The sequence below is a fragment of the Schistocerca piceifrons genome, chromosome 4 (genome assembly GCF_021461385.2).
Source record: "Schistocerca piceifrons isolate TAMUIC-IGC-003096 chromosome 4, iqSchPice1.1, whole genome shotgun sequence".
In the NCBI taxonomy this organism is placed as follows: domain Eukaryota; kingdom Metazoa; phylum Arthropoda; class Insecta; order Orthoptera; family Acrididae; genus Schistocerca; species Schistocerca piceifrons.
The window spans coordinates 370707654-370727070 of record NC_060141.1 but is presented as its reverse complement, the minus strand read 5'-3'; the positions used below and the strand labels follow the sequence as shown (position 1 = coordinate 370727070).

The 19417-nt window shown below is 40.0% G+C and overlaps 1 protein-coding gene across 1 annotated transcript in view; it reads right to left on the bottom strand.

Annotated features, from left to right (window-relative positions):
• Positions 1-19417, bottom strand: part of LOC124795263 (uncharacterized protein C1orf112-like) — a 127541-nt gene that overhangs the window by 86876 nt on the left and 21248 nt on the right. The window contains exon 4 of the mRNA XM_047259208.1: positions 1097-1239. Within this exon, the coding sequence (XP_047115164.1) occupies positions 1097-1239 (143 nt within the window). The remainder of the gene's footprint in view (positions 1-1096; positions 1240-19417) is intronic.

Below are 19417 nucleotides of genomic sequence, written 5' to 3'. Positions count from 1 at the left end.
TCTTCATCATCTCAGAATAGTACACAGAGTTCACAGTAACAGTTGCACCTCAAGATTCAAAAAAGTAAGGCCCAGTAATGCTAAGGAGGACACAGCAAACCCAACTATCACTTTGGGGCTGTGCAGAGGTGGGGTTGGGTTGTTTTGGGGAAGGAGACCAGACAGCGAGATCATCGGTCTCATCGGATTAGGGAAGGATGGAGAAGGAAGTCGGCTGTGCCCTTTCAGAGGAACCATCCTGGCATTTGCCTGGAGTGATTTAGGGAAATCACGGAAAACCTAAATCAGGATGGCCGGATGCGGGATTGAACCGTCGTCCTCCCGAATGCGAGTCCAGTGTCTAACCACTGCGCCTCCTCACTCGGTCGCTGTGCAGAGGTCTTTGGCAAAGTTCACAAGTGGTTTTGTAGCCCATTAATGAAAATTTTGCCTATTTACTGAGCTGGGTAGGTGAAATGGTGCGTCATCATTAGACTACAGAATAGTGTTGGGTTGCACAGAGGCTAAGATTGCATTGCAAGCACCTATAAATTTCACCCAGTCTTCTGGACTAAGTTCTTGACCAACCATCAACTAGTAGGGGTTTAAGTGAAGGTCAGAGTGTAAAATTTGCCTTACCACTTGGGATAATATTCCCTCTCACTTTTAGGTTGGTCAACTGGTTTTCTAGGAAGTGCACATCCTGTCGTCCAACATTAGTAATCCAATGATAATCTAATGGTTTTAGCATTAGGAACCCTATTGTGATGATTCAAAAGCCCTCTGTGTTGCCACCACACTATTATTGTTTTTAAAGAACGTTTCTATGACAAAGCCTCGATGCTCACCAGACCACTGCATGGTGACTACTGAAAATGGTGTTGTTTCCCCCACCAAATGCCACTACTCTCACTCTGCTACTGCACCTGCATGTTCTTCAGTGAATGTTTGAAACTAGGGAGACCACTTATCCCACCTTGTACAATGTAATTTCTCAGGCAGAGCATCTACCTTTTACCACATCCCTTGAGATGAATATGTCTCACAAACAGCAAGACAGAATTTTGAATTTGAATTGGATCAATAAAATATGAGTGTAGAAAAACAGTATAGGAACCTCTTCTGACAGTGCTTGAATGATTCTTGTAAAACAGCAATGACCATTCTTGGAACACTTGGTACAACAAATGCATCAACATTTCCTTGGCTAATAATATACTGCAGGGTAATTTCCAAACACTTCAGCATTTCTATGCAGACCTGGAAAATAAAAATTCGTATCCAATTACATACAAAATTGGAGCAGTAAAGCAAAACACAAACAATTACCATAAAGAATTGGATGTAGTATATTTAAATTTTTCTCAAATATTTGGCCAGATGTAGTTGTTGATATTGCACAAAACTGAAGATGACAGCAAGTCTTGTAGGAAAAGATTAACACTATATCAAAGACTATACCCAACTAAATGCCCAAGAAGAATTTAAACAATGGAAAATCCCGGATGGGACGTGACAATATAGTGGAGATGCTGAGAGAAGAATTTAAATTACATATTCGTCCTGTAAATCTTCGATCACATATGGATGTAATAAGTATATTTTGCAAGTTACTAAAACTGAGCTGTGCCTTATTCACATACGATGTGACAGCAAGCAGAAGTTTAATTTTAGCGAAAATTAGGGATTCAATATTCTTATGACTAAACAATGTCACAAGCCACAGACAACACAGAATAGAAGGGACAACTGTACGTTTCGTCATTGGTGGAACTGAATTCCCTAGTGTCCCTCTCTGTGACCACTCAGTGGTACTTGCCAACAGGAGAGTGTCTGGCAGTGATTCGCCAACTAGTAAGTATATTTTGATTCACATCACTTCCCTTCTTTTTCAAAAGCAATTTATTTTGAACATTTTCATTTATGAAAATAAATTATTCAAAGAAAAGTACTCCTAACTCTACGATGTTTACTTGAAAGCTCATGCCACAATTACGCACAGCCATGTTTCCATAAACTTATTAGTTCAATTGTGGCCAAATAAATACATAAATATATACAAGGGTGATTGAAACCAGAACCTTAAAAGTGTTACAAAATTCTTAAAACATGTTCAACTGATCTGGCAGTAGGCAGCAGTTATAGTTGTGCTTCAACAAATGACTAATAATTGTCGATCTATTGGTGCATCACAGAGAGGGAATCTGTGTCATGCACAGATGGTTGCCACATTCTCAAGCACTGTGTTGGAAAAGCAATATGGACACTCATCACAGGATGTAAGCACAGTACAATGATTCATGTTCGTCCCTGTAGCAAGTGTATGAGTGGTGTGAAAAGTTTAAAAGAGCTGTAACTTTTGTGGGAGATGCTCCACACCCATGCAATGACAAACAAAAACACTGCTACATTGGAAGAGCTGGCAAAGGAAAATAAAATAAGCGTATTACTTTAAATGAAATAGCCACTTCTTAAAAATGCAGAATGTGTGTTTACAATAGTTTGAAACAGCTGTCAAAATTTTTGAAAAGTTGTCAACAGTTGTAAGTTTGCCAAACTCACAACATTTGCAAGTTTGCCAAACTTACAACAGTTCTATGTTTTTGTTTGTTGGAGTTGGTTTTCGGTGTGAAGGTGCCTTTTGCAGACAGTTCAGTCTGGGCCATCTTGCCATTAAATCTGAGGGGAGTGTGATGGGGAGTTTCCCTTGTGAGTGCTCTATAAACTGTTTGGACCAAACACTTTCTCCAATAATTATATCATGTTTTGGATTTTAGAAAGTCCACAACCAGTGACGCCGTCATCCGCTTGACATCATGCCATCCTTTCAGTTACAAAAGAAGGTTTCTTCCTTCTATGGTCAGCTATGTATGTGACCTCCACTTAGATTCAGAAACTGTTCAAAAAGAGCTTCCAAACTTGAGACACACTGCTAGAATTAATGGATCCCATACTCGTCTGGTAGGCCAAATAGGGTAAAACATTAACCATCTTTCCAGAATGAGATTTTCACTCTGCAGCGGAGTGTGCGCTGATATGAAACTTCCTGGCAGATTAAAACTGTGTGCCCGACCGAGACTCGAACTCGGGACCTTTGCCTTTCGCGGGCGAAAGGCAAAGGTCCCGAGTTCGAGTCTCGGTCGGGCACACAGTTTTAATCTGCCAGGAAGTTTCATTAACCATCTTCTTTCCAAAATGAAATCCCTCTCCCCTACCATCACCCATCCCACTTTCCTCCCCTTATTCTATTTCCTCATTAATAACCAATCACCCCCCCCCCCCCCCCCCACTACTCTTTCCATTCTTCCCTGGTCAAAATTTTCTTCTGAGAGCATTACGAGTTCTCTTTTCTTTACAACAACATCACCCACTATCTTACTCATGTCACACCATTTCCTCTTTTATCCCCCCCCCCCCCTTCCTCTTTCATATTTATATATAATGTTTCCCAAATATTCAACACAGTCCTCTTCTGTTTTGAACTGCTGCTCACTAAGTTCACGTATCTGGGCCGCAATTATTTCATTATTGTCCCAGTCTGATGAAATACTAACTCCATGAAACAGGTAACTGGAATTAATGAAACAATTGCATAACTGCAATAGAGACTGTTCAGTCATTTGACTCATTTATCTACTTCGCTGCATCTGCCATTATGGAATGAAAGGAATATATAGGCCATGGTTTTGTTTGACCTACAGGACAGTGCCACAAAGATGATCAAAGAAATGAAATGGCAGACTCTTGAAGGCAATCGGAAACTATCCTGAGAGAGTCTACTAACAAAGTGTCAAGAACTGGTTTTAAATGATTACTCTAGGAATATACTATAAGCTCCTACAATTGCTCCCATAGTAATGATCATGACATCACTGGATTAATTACAGCATGCAGAAAGGCATTTAAACAATCTTTCTTCCCATGCTCCATACATGAATGGAATAAGAAAACACCCAAAAAGTGGTACAATGGGATGTACTCTCTGCCATGCACTTCACAGTGTTTCACAGAGTATAGATGTAGATGTTGTCCAAAATGCACTACAAGTTTATTATTCAGCTCAGTAAGATTCTTGAATTTCCTGTAAACTATTTGCAAGAATGGTTTGTAATGAAAGTTGAAAAGTTTTTAACTGAAAGAGGTATGCCTTAAAAAAGATATTATTAATTGAATATGGGCCTATAAATCCTTGCAAGTAAAAAAGTGGTATATAGTCATGCATTTCCTTCCCCGCAAATGTTACCATTCTAATCCAGCCATTGAGTCAGGCTGTAATAACAACATTTAAATGGCACTATCCTAGGCTATTTTTGAGAACCATCCTGCAAGACAGTGACATGCAAAATAAAACATGAATGAAGTTCTGGGGACAGAAAATATGAATCACACAATTTATTGGTGTATGCAAGCCCTAGCTAATGTGAAAGTAGATTCTTGAAAGGTGCTGGAGAAGACTGTATGATGGGCTTGAAGGAGACAACTCAGAAAATTTTGGAAACTTGATAGATATGGTAGAAACAAGTCCTGACTGCAATGACAAGGATATGAGTGAGGTGGAAGAATGCATTGTTGTGGCTGATTCACAAGAAACCAGGGACCAAGAAATTGTAGAACAGTGCTGCAATCAAATGCTTACGTGATCGAAGAGCCCGAGGTAGAGGACATGGACGACAGAGTGATAGATGATGATGGGTTTCAGCACTAAAACCCTAAATTAAAAATTTGTTACCTTTCAAAAACCTGCTTGTATAGTATAATGCAGAAATTACAGTACATGTAACATTTTCATTTTAGGTTGCCCTACAATTTGTTGCACAAAGCAGTAAGTCAATACTGGTTGACATACTAGAGAGAACACAGCAGGACACTACTACTAAAAAATATTTGATATGACACAAGAAACAAGCAAAAATTACTGAGCTTTTTGAAAGAGTAATTCATATGCTACAGACCATTAGCTAACCTTATGCTGATGGTACTGTAAACAAAAACATTAGCTGAACTTTAATACAGAATATAAGTGTATCCTACAAAGATATTTTTGAATATGTTTGAACTTCAAAACTTTTCACAAATACGCACTGTAATTACAATACAAAATACTTTAGTACATATTAGATGTTCATGGCTTAACTGAAAAAACTGTTATAACAAATGCCCCCCCCCCTGCCCCATCCTTAGCTTGCCTAAGCGGGATTGTGTCATAATACAAATAATGCCATAGATGCCTCCCAAATGAATTTTCAGTCCGCAGTGGAGTGTGCAAACTTACTGGCAGATTAAAACTGTGTGATGAATCAGGATTGAACACGGGTCATTTTCCTTCTGACAATTAAGTGCTCCACCAACTGAGCTACACAAGCTAGAGTCACAACCCTTCCTCATATTTCAGAAGGTAGAAAATAAAGTACTGGTGGAAATAAAATTGTGAGGACAGGTTGTGAGTCCTGCTTGGGTGGCTCAGTTTGCAGAGCACTTGCCCATAAAAGGTGAAGATCCTAGGGCTAAGTCCTGGTCGGCAAACAGTTTTAATCTGCCAAGAAGGTTCAGTAACATAGATGGCTTGCAACACCTTCAGAAATGGCCAGAGTACCCTATCTATGACAGTGCAGTTATTCACTGCATGTTACAAAAAAATAAATGAGAGTTACCAAGCAACAGGATTATTTTTAGATCTCTCAAAAGCTTTTGACAGAGTCGATCTCTTAAAAAACAAGACCTGCTTCTTGTGCTGTCGTATTAGCTTGATTAGTTACAGTTTCTCTAGTTGGCACAAGTGCTGCAATGATTGTACGCCACTAAGAGAATTTGAGCAAATGAGAAACTGTGTACCCTGCCTCATTTACTTCAGTGCCTTTGGGATCACATGAAGCTCTGTTTTAAATGCAGTAAATTCACAGGGAAGGCAAATTCTGAAGAAATGGTTAGGGAACACTACCAAACAGCCTATGGAGTCCACTGATTTGGAGCCATCAGTGTGCACAACTATAAAACTGTGATGCCCAGCTAAAATTTTAAGAAACAGAGACTGAAACATCAAATTTGGAGTGCAATCATTCTTATAATATGGCAATTCTAAAACAATTCTGGGCCTCTATAAAAGCCAAGGAGGCAATCAGCTTCAACGTTGGCACAAAATTTGAAAAACAGGCACATCCATTTTTGAAAGGCAATCTTTCACTTGAATCCAGGCCTTATTGCTCATTGTCAATAATGGAAAAGCCTTTCCATTGGTGGCCAAGCAACAGTATGGTGGCGAGCAGGTGTGGACAGTGTTTCATACGTTGATTGCACCATGAGAAATTGTTGAGTGATGTGAAGTGGCACCTCACTAACCTCACAAAGGCTTGGTATGGGGCTGCTTTGAAAGGCCCCTGTGGCAAGCTGTATTCCTTGATTGTGCATCATATCCAACATTTTTAAATAACAGAATTGTTCAGACCTCTTCACTGGGTACCGACAGTCAAACCGACATAACACAAACGTCCTGTAAAAGTGGAGCAGACCGATTTCGTCTGCTGCCCATGAATTGTGGCTAATACATTTTAAAATAATATGTGCTTTCAGGGATGGTCTTTTCAGATCCGTAAGGTGTGGCAACCAAGTAAATTAGGAGTCAAATGTGAGGCCCAGAAACCTCACCATCTCTTTAAAAGTAAGAACAATGTCCCCCATTAGCAACATAGGGAAGTTTAAAGCAGAGTGAGAATGGTTAAAAAGAACGCACACAGACTCCTCAGTGGAGAAAAATCCCCTTTCTCTGCCCAATAGTTTGATGAATAGTCAGCTGTAACTAATGAGTTGTTTTCACAAGACTTGAGAAGGAACAAAAGACAGAGAAGTCATCAACAAACAAAGAAAACCGGACAGGACATTAGTAAAGCCATGAAACAATTTAACCTGTCTATATATTACAAACCATAATCTTTGTAAAATACAACACTTAAGTCACAACTAGCAATACACAAACCCATAATTACAATACAGGACATACAACAGACTTTCATATGGTCAGCAGATGGCTGACTAACATCGAACCACCCACATATCAAGGGAGCAATGCTTTATAATTCATTGATAAGTGAACTGACACCACTATCTGGGAGACATTTTAAAATGGAGTTTAAAAATGGCTTATACTGAAATGCCCATATAACATGGAAAAATACATGAATTTGCCTGAAAAAATGTAGCGATAAAGCTCCCTAAATGTAATTATAAATCAAAACACAAATGTAGTTCTGAACTTTCCCTCTACAATATGGAATGCATAACTTTGTGAACACGTAACATATACTGTACATACCCTGACATACACATAATAATGTATGTTACAAGCAGGAAGTAAAATAAATAAAATGACTATGAGAAACCCTTAAACTGCTGAGGTGTTGAGCAATTGACATCCACATAAAAGTTGAACACTGCTGAGCTTTCAAACAATGTCCCCCTTCAATCACAATTAATTAAAACACACACACACACACACACACACACACAAGGGTTGAATTAAAAAAGTATTTAGACTGCTGAAATAGTTCCTTAGACAAGGTTATGGCTGATTTCCATTCCTATTACTGTCCAGTCTGAGTTTGTGGTCTGTATCTAATGCCCTACGTTTTGGTAGGGGGTCAAACATATTTGTTTGCTTTCTTTCTTCAAATCAAATTAAACTAAACTCTTACCCAGAATTAGAGCTTACAATGTTGCAACTGTAAGCATGTAGCTAATAGACACGTAAGAATAAATGGTGAAAATACTTGTTTCTCAAGAATGTTGACTAAGATATTATTTGTGAACTGAAAGTCACTTCAGTAAATCTTGCTGCTACTTTTACGTTCTGATGTACAGAGAATGACTTTTGTCTAAGGTAAAAAAAAAAAAAAAAAAAAAAAAAAAAAAAAAAAAAAAAAAAAAAAAAAAAAAAAAACCATAATTTCACCTGTTTCAGTTTATCACACTCGAGCCCCCTTATACTTGGAAGCGCTGGTTCTAATCTAGACTGATTCAATTCGTTTCCTGCTCTGGGTGAGAAAATCAATGATTCATGCTCAACAGTCTAACATACAGTTCATGCTTGCCCCTCTTTCTAGTAAGAGGATATAAAATTAGAACGTAGTACTCTCTTATTCACTAGCGGAGAATGTTAGATGTGATACCAATGTTGAGTTTAAGAATGAATACCCAAATTAGCTTTATAGGTTCCACTGAAATTCAACATATCACAGCTCCAGTAATACCTGATATTAAAATATCATATAAGTGGCTTTTATTGCCATCTCCACAATAGCAAGATGGTGGCAAATGGAAAGTGACTACAGTTACAGGATTATGTATACCTGTCACTTTTTAGCGGCAGCTGTTGTGTTGCATGATAATATTGTCAACAACTCCTATGAATCATGTTTCGACTGTCGCAATAAGAATGTCTAGTTGTAATTTTCTATGGTATGTACATAATGGTACCAGGTATTTTGTTCTATTATGTTAGAATTTAATCAGATTGTCATAATTTTCAGAAAAATCTGAAGACAGACATACAAGTATGTTAGTGCAATGATGAATATATATCTCGGACTACACTACAAATCACTCTATTACATCAATCATATTTTTGTGTTGAGATTCAATGGCTTCACCAACTGACAAGCAAATTGTCACATTCCAATCTAACCTAGGCCTTGGGCTATGGTACAGATGTCTTTCAGCAAACCTAGGTTTACTCCATTCACATTCATGGGCTTTGCTAACCCACAAACCAAACAGTCACATTCTAACCTAACCTAGGCTACACTATAAATCAGTCTGTTAGTAAATCTAGTTGTTTAAATTCACCAAATGAATAGGAAAAGCAGCAATGAACCTTATAATTCATAACACTCCAATCAGTAGAAGTTATTCTGGCACACTCTATATTGAAAACAAATGTAATCTGCCAAAACAAATCATTAGATTCAGTAATTCTCATTGGCTACCGCATATTATCACCTGATTGGCTATGTCCAATATCAACAAATTGCCAACTTTGGCATGCAATGCGAGAGCCACCAACACCATAAATGCGTATTAGCTGATTATTCCTCTACTAAGATATGTCATCATTTTTACTGAACTACCACCATAGCTGACTGGGGGCCACAAGACTCTAGACACTACAAAGCTTCTTTCGCCATGTGAATTTCTGACATGAAAATTCTTCTGGTGGAAAGGCAACAGGGAAGATGGCCTCAAATTGAGACTAATGTTTCGGAATGTATCAATACAAACTTCTTTGTAAGCAAGTAAATATTAATACATGCAAATCTATAGTAGGATTAAGTGAATGTAGTGCCTGCTTGATTGGTATTAGCTCCAACAACACTTTTTCTGTCATGAAGAGCTAATGTCCTTAAAACAAAGACAAATTATTCATATTATGTGTATTTACATACACTTACATCTACACAGATACTCTGCAAGCCACCATATGGTGTGTGGGTGGAGGGTACCCTGTACCACTACTAGTCATTTCCTTCCCTGTTCCACTCGCAAATGGAGCGAGGGAAAAATGACTATCTATATGCCTCCATATGAGCCCTAATTTCTTGTATCTTATGTTCATGGTCCTTATGTGCAATTTATGTTGGTGGCACTAGAATCATGTGTCATTCAGCTTCAAATGCAAGCTCTCTAAATTTTCTCAATATTGTTTCTTGAAAAGAATATTGCCTTCCCTTCAGGAATTCCCATCTGAGTTCCCAAAATATCTCTGTAACATGTGTTGTTCAAATGCGCCGGTAACAAATCTAGCAGCTCATCTCTGAATTGCTTCAATGTTTTTCTTCAATCCGACCTGGTACTGATCCCAAACACTCAAGCAGTACTCAACAATAGGACACACCAGTGTCCTATCTGCAGTCTCCTTTACAGGTGAACAACTCTTTCCTAAAATTCTCCCAATATACTGAAGTCGACCATTCACTTTCCCTACCACAGATCTCACATGCTCATTCCATTTCACATCGCTTTGCAACATTACGCTCAGATATTTAAATGACTTGACTGCGTCTAGCATGACACAAGTAATATTGTATCCGTACACAGGTTTGTTCTTCCTACTCATCTCCACTAACTTACATTTTTCCACATTTAGAGCTAGCTGCCATTCATCACATCAATTAGAAATTTTGTCCAAGTCATCTTGTGTCTTCCTATAATCACTCAAATTCGACACCTTATCGTACGCTATAGCATCATCATCAGCAAACAACCACAGATTGCTGCCCACCCTGTCCACCAAATCATTTATGTATATAGAGGACAACAGTGGCCCTATCACACTTCCCGAGGGCACTCCTGACAATACCCTTACCCTTGTCTCTGAAGAACGCTCCCCGTCAAGGACAACATACTGGGTTCTAGAATGAGATTTTCACTCTGCAGCAGAGTGTGCGCTGATATGAAACTTCCTGGCAGATTAAAACTGTGTGCCCGAGTTCGAGTCTCGGTCGGGTACACAGTTTTAACCTGCCAGGAAGTTTCATACTGGGTTCTATTACTTACGAAGTCTTCGAGCCACTAGCATATCTGTGAACTTATTCCATATGCTTGTATCTTTGTTAGCAGCCTCCAACGGGGCACCGTGTCAATTACTTTCTGGAAATCTAGAAATATGGACTCTGCCTGTTGCCCTTCATCCATAATTTGCAGTATATCATGAGAGAAAAGGGCAAGCTGTGTTTTGCATGAGTGATGCTTTCTAAACCATGCTGATTCGTGGACATAAGCTTCTCAGTTTCAGGAAAGTTGAATATATTCAAACTGAGAACACATTCAAGGATCCTGCAGCAAACCAAAGGTAGGGATATTGATCTGTAATTTTATGGGTCCGTTCTTTTACCCTTCTTATATACTGGAGTCACCTGCGCCTTTTTCCATCCAATTGGGACTCTTGTGCTCGGCGAGAGATTCACAATATTTGCAAGCTAGGTAAGGGGTTCATGCAATAGAATACTCTTTGTAAAACCAACTAGAATTCTGTCAGAACCTGGTGATTTATTTGCTTTCAAATCTTTCAGTAGTTTCTCTACATCAGGGATGCTTATTAATATGTCATTCATACGGCACTCTGCCCGATGGTCAAATGAAGGTATGTTTGCACGATTCTCCTGTGCGAATGACTTCTTGAATGTGAAATTTAAAACTTTGGCTTTTGTTTTGGTATCTTCAACTGCTACACCAGGGACTGAATGGGAGCCTTAGACCCATTTAGCAATTTTACATAGGACCAGAGTTTTCTTGGGTTCTCTGCCAGATCCTTTGCTATGGTGTGACGGTGATAGCTGTTATATGCTTCACCCACAGATCTTTTCACAGACGCATGAATCTTTACTATCCTTTGCTTGTTGTCATTTGTGCATTCTCTTTTGAACTCAGAGTACAACAGCCTTTGCTTCCTCAGCATCTTCTGAATTTAATTATTAAACCATGGTGGATCTTTTCCATCCTTTATCCACTTACTAAGCGCACAACTCTTCAGACCGCGATTTAAAATCTGCTTAAACTCTGCGCATAATTCCTCTACATGCATCTAACTGGAACTTAGTGATGTTAGTTCACTGTCTAAGTGAGATGCTAACGGCTGCTTATCTGCAGAAACACTCTCCTTCTTGACTGATTTATTAACTTTCGTACCCATTACTATCTTGACATTGTTGATAAGGTCCAGCCTATTTGTAGCTAAATGGTCTGAGACATTTCCACTGCATGTGGGCTTCCAATCTGGCTGCTCAAGACAATTTTCAGAAAACATATTCAAAAATATTTCACATTACTATCTGTCTGTAGCCCCCACAACTAATCCATAGATAACCCAATCTATACTCAGTAGGTTGAAGCAGCCTCCACCTAGTATTACAAGATCTGGATATTTACATGCTACTGACTGTAGACTTTCTATGAATGATTCTAGAACTGTCACAGCGGAAACGGAAGGCCAGTAAAAACATTAAACAATTAACTTGGTTTCAATCTACACCTGTTATTCATGACCAGGTAGCTTCATTGTCACACTCAACTTCGACCTCAACAGAGACAATATATTTGTCAACCTCAATGAACACTCCCCCTCCTATGGCCTCTAAACTAGTTTTTCCGATATACATTGCATGACTCGCTAAATATCTCAGAGCTTTCCACCTCAGATTTCAGCCAGCCCTTGGTCTCAAGAATAATTTGAGTTTGACAACTTTCCTGGAGGGCAGTAAATTTGGCAACTTTATTACGAATACTTCAACAGTTTACTGATAAAATTTTGATGGTCAAAGCATCTTTATTCTGATTGCTGCCTGACTTTCCTTGCTGAGTATCAACTGGTGAGAATTCACCAGAGTACCTCAAAACTACTGTCTAGTCTAAGGAACCCGCATGTGCACTCCACAAGTACTCTGTTATCCAAGTAGGTGTTTCCTTTGTGTAGTGTACCACTGACCTCCTGTCTGGTTTGTGTGTAGTCTTCACAACCTTTGGTAGATTAGGAGTTACAGAATGGTGAATAATTAGTTAAACAGCAGGGGAAGTTCTGGTTAAATGAAAATAATTTAGGATTAAAGGAGAGACCACTCACTGAGCAGGAGAGACATTGCCAATAGGCATACATAAAATAAAATAATCTTTACACACACACACACACACACACACACACACACACACACACACACATTGTGCTAACTGGACACACAGTGCCAAGATTGCATTTCAGCTAGTGGATTGGGATGGGGGTTTTATGTGGTTGAGGTGGGTAGAGTGAGACAGATGAGGAAGCAATGAGGGGCTGGGGGGATAGGTAGCTAATGTGGCTCAAGGAAGGCAAGAGATGTGCAGGCTACAAATGCAAAAAGAGAGGGGTGGCAGATGACAGGTTACATATGTATCACATGGGTACTGGAGTCAGTGAGGTTTGCTGCATGTTAAAGATAACATGGAGCTGCAGGTATGCAAGAGGGTGACAGGATAGAAGAAGGAGAAACTGTTGGGTTGAGGATGTAGGTTCAGCAGATAAGTGGTGATTGAGGCCAGGATTATGAAAGCGAAGGATGAGCTGCAAGGATAACTTTCATCTACACAGTTTAGAGAAGCTGGTGGTGGGGAGGGAGGACCCAGATGGCATTGTTTGTGAAGCAGACATTGAACTTGAGCATGTTGTATTCAACAGAGGGCTGTGCCATCAGGTGGTCAACTTTGTTCTTGGCCACAGTTTGATGGTGGCCATTCATTTTGGTGGACAGCTGTTTGATGGTCTTATCAACATAAAATTTTGTGCCACGACTGCAGTGGGTCTGGTATACAACATGGCTGCTTTCATTGGTGACTCTGCCGGTGATGAGAAATGCTAGCCTGTGACATGGTTGGAATAGGATATGCTGGGTAGATGAATCGGGAGGTCTTGTATCTGTGGCTTCCATAGGGATACGACCCTCACGGCAAGGGCTTGGGAGTGGCAGAGGGATGAACCAGGATTATGTGTAGATTGGGTGGGTTATGAAATATCACTTCAGGAGAGGTGAAAAGGATCTTGGATAGGATGTCATTCATTTCTGGGCATGATGACAGATAGTCAAAGCCTTGGCGAAGGATGAGGTTAATTTGCTCCTGTCCAGGGTAATGAGGGGGTTACTCCTGTGCAGCTGATTCCCAGACCTGACCTTCAGCATATTGGGCAAGGGAGTTCTTGTCACTCAGGCATGCCATGCACAGGTGACCATGCTTTGTGGGTATGGTGTGGAAACTGTTGAAATGCACATACTGTTGAAGGTTAAAGAATTTAATATGGATAGAGGGGTGCATGGATCCATCGAGAGGTGGAGGCCAAAAAACAAGGAAAATGGCACACTGGGCTGAGAAGGGTCAGGTGAAGCAGATGGGGGAGAACATGTTAAGTTTGTGGAGGAATGAGGATGGGGGTACAGGCCCTGAGACTAGATAAGGGGTTTGGGGTTTTGGAAAGCTAAGGTTTCCTCTAGAGGCCCATAAATAGGTTGGCATATTAAGAGTGCTATGAGGGTGCCTTTGACTGTACCATGGATTTCTTTATATACCTTCCCCTCCAAGGAGAAGTAGATGTGTGTGGGCATATGGTGGGCAAGGTGTATGGGGAATACGGGGGTGGGTCTGGAGTCAGAAGGACACTGGGAGAGGTAGTATTCAATAGCAACAAGACCATGGGTATGAGGGATGTTGGTGCACAGGGAGGTGACTGGCATCAACAGTGATGAGTAGGGATCCACATGATAATGGGGTGGGGATGTTTGAGAGTCAGTGAAGGAAATTATTATATCTCTGACGTTAAGAGGCTAGGCTTTGGGAAATTAGTTGAAAGCGCTGGTCAACAACAGTGGAAATTCTTTCACTGGGGGTACAATAACCAGCTACAGTGGATTTTCCAAGATTGTTGGATTTTGGGAAACATGTAGAAGACAGACTGTAACTTCCAAATGGTTAGTGAGTAGTTAAAAGTAGTTTAAATAGCTGAGAATATCTTGCCTTCAGTGTCTCTCGACGACTGCATACACGAGCTAAAATATGCTTGTTCAATAAATACAGGATACCATAATGGATTTCACTACAATGATGTACGCCACAACTGAAGTAACGTAAGTACGTAAATTTATTCACTTCAAAACCTGTATCTTATGAGCTCAGGATCAACCTTCAGTATAATAAGCCTTGTTGTTACTACTACAGCTAACCAATGGTAGCACATACTACACTGGTGATATTAAATAGTCCAGATGCAGTAATTTGATAGAAATGCATGTGGTCCATTGCATTGTTCAACACTAATACTCAACAAAGTATGAGTATAAAGTCACATATTATTCTGCCTTTTGCAATATTAAATCAAACTGTTTAACACTCCGAAATAATCTGTCACTGCACTGTTCTAATATGCTGTTTTAGACAATGTCCGACACAGGAGTTGTTCTATTGTAAAACCAAACCTGAATCATGCACCAAGAACTTATCTCAACCATATGCACAGATCTGCCCTCTAGTGGGTCCAACACCAACAATACTCGAGGCCGAGTATACTACTGGTGATAATAATGCAAAATATATGATATAGTTTAACAACATTATCAAACACACTATAATTTTCCCTACTTTGCTAGAATAAGTTTAAGACATTTTCTAAACACATAAAAATCACATTAACATTGAAAGTGCAGAAATCAGCATTCTAACAATGCTAAACGATCAATTATATGTATTTTGTTAATTACGCTCGAGATTTAATTCCTACCATTTACAGATGATGAGAACGAAATATATTATTCTTTTATCTAAACATTTTCCATATATTAATTTCCTGAATCTGATTTTGATTGTTTATGGTACAAAGAGTATTGTAACTTCTATTGTTAGGTATTCCTATTATTCTTCTAAAAGCCTTTTTCCTATTATCAAAAAGTAATTGAATTTAATTATAACTGGAGATATGAGAGTATTGATCTAGTAATACATAATGCAGGGGTGGTAACCATAAGCCTGGAATGTTACAAGATATGTAAGGGGTTGTTGGCATGAGGCGGGAGATGAGCTCAGGGGAGAGATTCACCCATAATCCTCCTGGCATCAGTTTCTGCTACCTATTGACCCCAAGCCCTATATCCAACAGTCTCCCCTTCCTCTATCCTGTTACCCCCTCCCAATCCACACCCCTATGGCATCTTCATCATGTGTCGCACCTCATTGGCTCCAGTACCTGTTTGCCACTTACCTAGCTCACGCACCTGCTACTGCTACCTCCCACATTCCTAGCCTGTACACCTGCTGCCTCCCTCTGAGGTGCTGCTACTTGTCTCCCAACCCCTCTTCCTGCTTCCCAGCTCTCTGCCTCTCTACCCACCCCACCCAACACAACCCCATGCCTGTCTACAAGCTGAACTGCAATCTCAGCATTTTGTGTTCAGCCATCACAGTGCAGGTACACAAATGTGTATGGGTGTGCTTCTGTCTTTTTTGTGTCTGTGTATTTTTACTCCAGTTTATCAAAGGATTTCTTCTGAAAGCTAGCAAAGTTTTTATTTTCTTTTGTGTGAGGCCATCAACAATTCAATGGCTCTGCTATTCAGTGAGTGTTCTCCTTTAATTGTGACAGTTGTTAACTGAGATAAGAGCCATGGAGAGCTTATCATCCACTTATGTTCTTTGCGTATTAGAAAAAGAGTTAACACCTTGACAAATAGTATCTTGGCACATTTAAAAAATCCTGGCATCAAAAAATTTTTTCAATTTCTTTTAACAATAAAGAAATACTCTATCAGCTCCGTGACTGACAATTTGTACACTATGTGATCAAAAGTATATGGACACGTGGCTGAAAATGACTTACAAGTTTGTGGTGCCCTCCATCGGTAATGCTGGAATTCAATATGGTGTTGGCCAACCCTTAGCCTAAATTACAGCTTCCACTCTCACAGGCATACGTTTGATCAAGTGCTAAAAGGTTTCTTGGGGAATGGCAGCCCATTCTACACAGAGTGCTACACTGACGAGGGGTATCCATGTCAGTCAGCGAGGCCTAGCACAAATTCGGCATCCCAAAACATCCAAAAGGTGTTCTATATTATTCAGGTCAGGACGCAGTGCAGGCCAGTCCATTAAAGGGATGTTATCGTAGTGTAACCACTCCGCCACAGGCCATGCATTATAAACAGGTGCTCGACTGTGTTGAAAGATGCAATCGCCATCCCTGAATTGCTCTTCAACAGTGGGAAGCAAGAAAGTGCTTAAAACATCACTGTAGGTCTGTGCTGTGATAGTGCCATGCAAAACAACAAGGGGCGCAAGCTCCCTCATTCAAAAACACGACCGCATCATAACACCACCGCCTCCGAATTTTACTGTTGGCCGATGATGTTTACTGAGCAATCGCCATACCCACACCCTGCCATCGGATCACCACATTGTGTACCATGATTCGTCACTCCACACAACGTTTTTCCACTGTTCAATTGTCCAATGTTTATACTCCTTACACCAAGTGAGGCGTTGTTTGGCATTTGCCGCCGTGATGTGTGGCTTATGAGCAGCTGCTCGACCATGAAATCCAAGTTTTCTCACCTGCTGCCTATCTGTCCTAGTACTTGCAGTGGATACTGATGCAGTTTGGAATTCCTGTGTGATAGTCTGGGTAGATGTCTGCCGATTACACATTATCACCCTCTTCAGCTGTTGGCGGTCTCTGTCAGTCAACAGATGTGGTCGGCCTGTATTGTTCTGTGCTGTATGTGTCCCTTCCCATTTCCACTTCTGTATCACATTGGAAACAGTGGACCTAGGGATGTTTAGGAAAGTGGAAATCTTGCGTAGAGACGTATGACATAAGTGACACCCACTCACCTGACCACGTTAGAAGTACGAGAGTTCCGCGGAGTGCCCCATTCTCCTCTCCCACGATGTCTAATGACTACTGAGGCTGCTTATACGCAGTACCTGGTAGTAGGTGGCAGTACAATACACCTAATATGAAAAACTTATGTTTTTGGGCGTGCCCAGATACTTTTGATCACATAGTTTATATCTATCTTTCATTAATATATGTTAAAAGCACATTTCGAAACTTCTTGCAACAGAGGAACTTTATCAACACAACACAAAAGGGGATGCAAATCTGAATTTATCAAAGTATGGGTAAAGAAGAGAAGGAGGGAAGGAATATAAGGGTTGAATGCTCATCAAAAAGTTTATTAGAGATGGAACACAAGTTGGTAATGTCAAGAACACGGAAGAAAATTAGCCATACACATTTCAAAAGTAGCTTCTATTCATTTTAAGAAATTTAGGAAACTATGAAAAATCCATAGCTGGCCAGGAATTTGGACTGCACTCACCTTGAATGTGAATCCAGTGCGTCAATCACTGTACCATTTCTCTTCATAGTTTACGAAGAACTGAAAATCCACAGAGTACGAACCCACTGACTCTCTTCAATGAAGTGTCACTCTGGGGCAGAGTATGCCAATAAACACTTAAGCCTGAAAGTTATACAACTAGCTATCAGACAATAGTAAAGGTCTAGAACAAGGCCATTGGCGTACTTATGTGTTTTGTGCCCAAATGCTGTCAGCGCTTGTGGTGAGGTATGATGGGAACAAAAGAAGGTGTGTCAGTTGTTTGTGTTATGCAGCCAATGAGAGAGCAGCAGGCAGATGTTGTGTTTCGAAGTAATACATTTGGAAGAAAGGGTGAAATACTGCTGTAATTGAGGATGATAAATTCAATAACTTCCTGTTTGAGTCACAGCTATATAAACTGTGCTAGTATCTACAAACCAAGGACAGTCTCACAACCCTTGGTATAATTGAAAAAGCAGTGAAATATTTCTCTGCTCTGTGTGACTGTACAATGCAAGCACACTAAGTGGATTACTGTTTTTTTTAATTAAATCATGGGAGAAGGTAGGTGGACCAACGTGTTTCATCTAAATAATGGGAAGAGGTAAGTGGATCAATGTTCATTAACCCTTTCGCAGCTACGGGCATACATGTATGCCCAGTAGGTAGAGCGGCCAGATGGCTATGGGCGTAGATGTATGTCCAGTGTCAGGAAGTCCAGACGGATGCGGGCATTCATGTATGCTTGGGAGGCGGAAAGTCCAGATGGCTTATGGCACTCATATATGCCCGAGCTCGGGAGCAGGTAAAAGTACACAATAGAATGGCTACTCACTGTTGTCCGCATTTCTGACAACAGTGTCTTTATCTGGTAATGTAGGAAGGCGCTTTCGTTGTCACCTCTCCTGGGCGCTTTCTGTTTACATGTTTAACATTTGGCCAGTCCTCTTTTCGCTTCTGGTGAGACAACAGCATTTGCATGTGTAGCCTTTGCCATGTTGTGACACAATTTATCAGACAAGGAAATCATAATCATGGATATTCTTATGAATAGTAGTAACGAAGATTGTAGTGATACTTCGGAGCTTTTTTCCGTCGAAGAGTTGGATGTGTCTGGACATATTGCTGAATCCTCAACATCATGAGCAGAAGATTCTTCCTCTGAATATGAAAAGAAGATGAAGTAAGTGAAACTTCATCAGGAAAAAGAGAGTATGATGGGTTGATCACCCAGTGATGAAACGAGACCATTTTGTGAACACATTTAGCGGGTTAAAAGCAGACTTCAAAGAGTCAACAAGTCATTTAGATCTTTTTTTGTACTTAATGTCCGTGGAATTCATTTGTGCCATCTGTACACAGATAATTAATTATTATAAATTTATTACTGAAAAATGACGACAGTACCCAGGAGATTAGCATTTGGAAGCATATAGAACCAGCAGAATTTTATTGCTTCCTAGTGTGGTCTCTGCTTATGCCTAGAAGTAAAAAGGTAGAAGTGAATGAATATAGATCGACAGATTCTTTCCTTCAAACACCAATACTTTCTAACACAATGG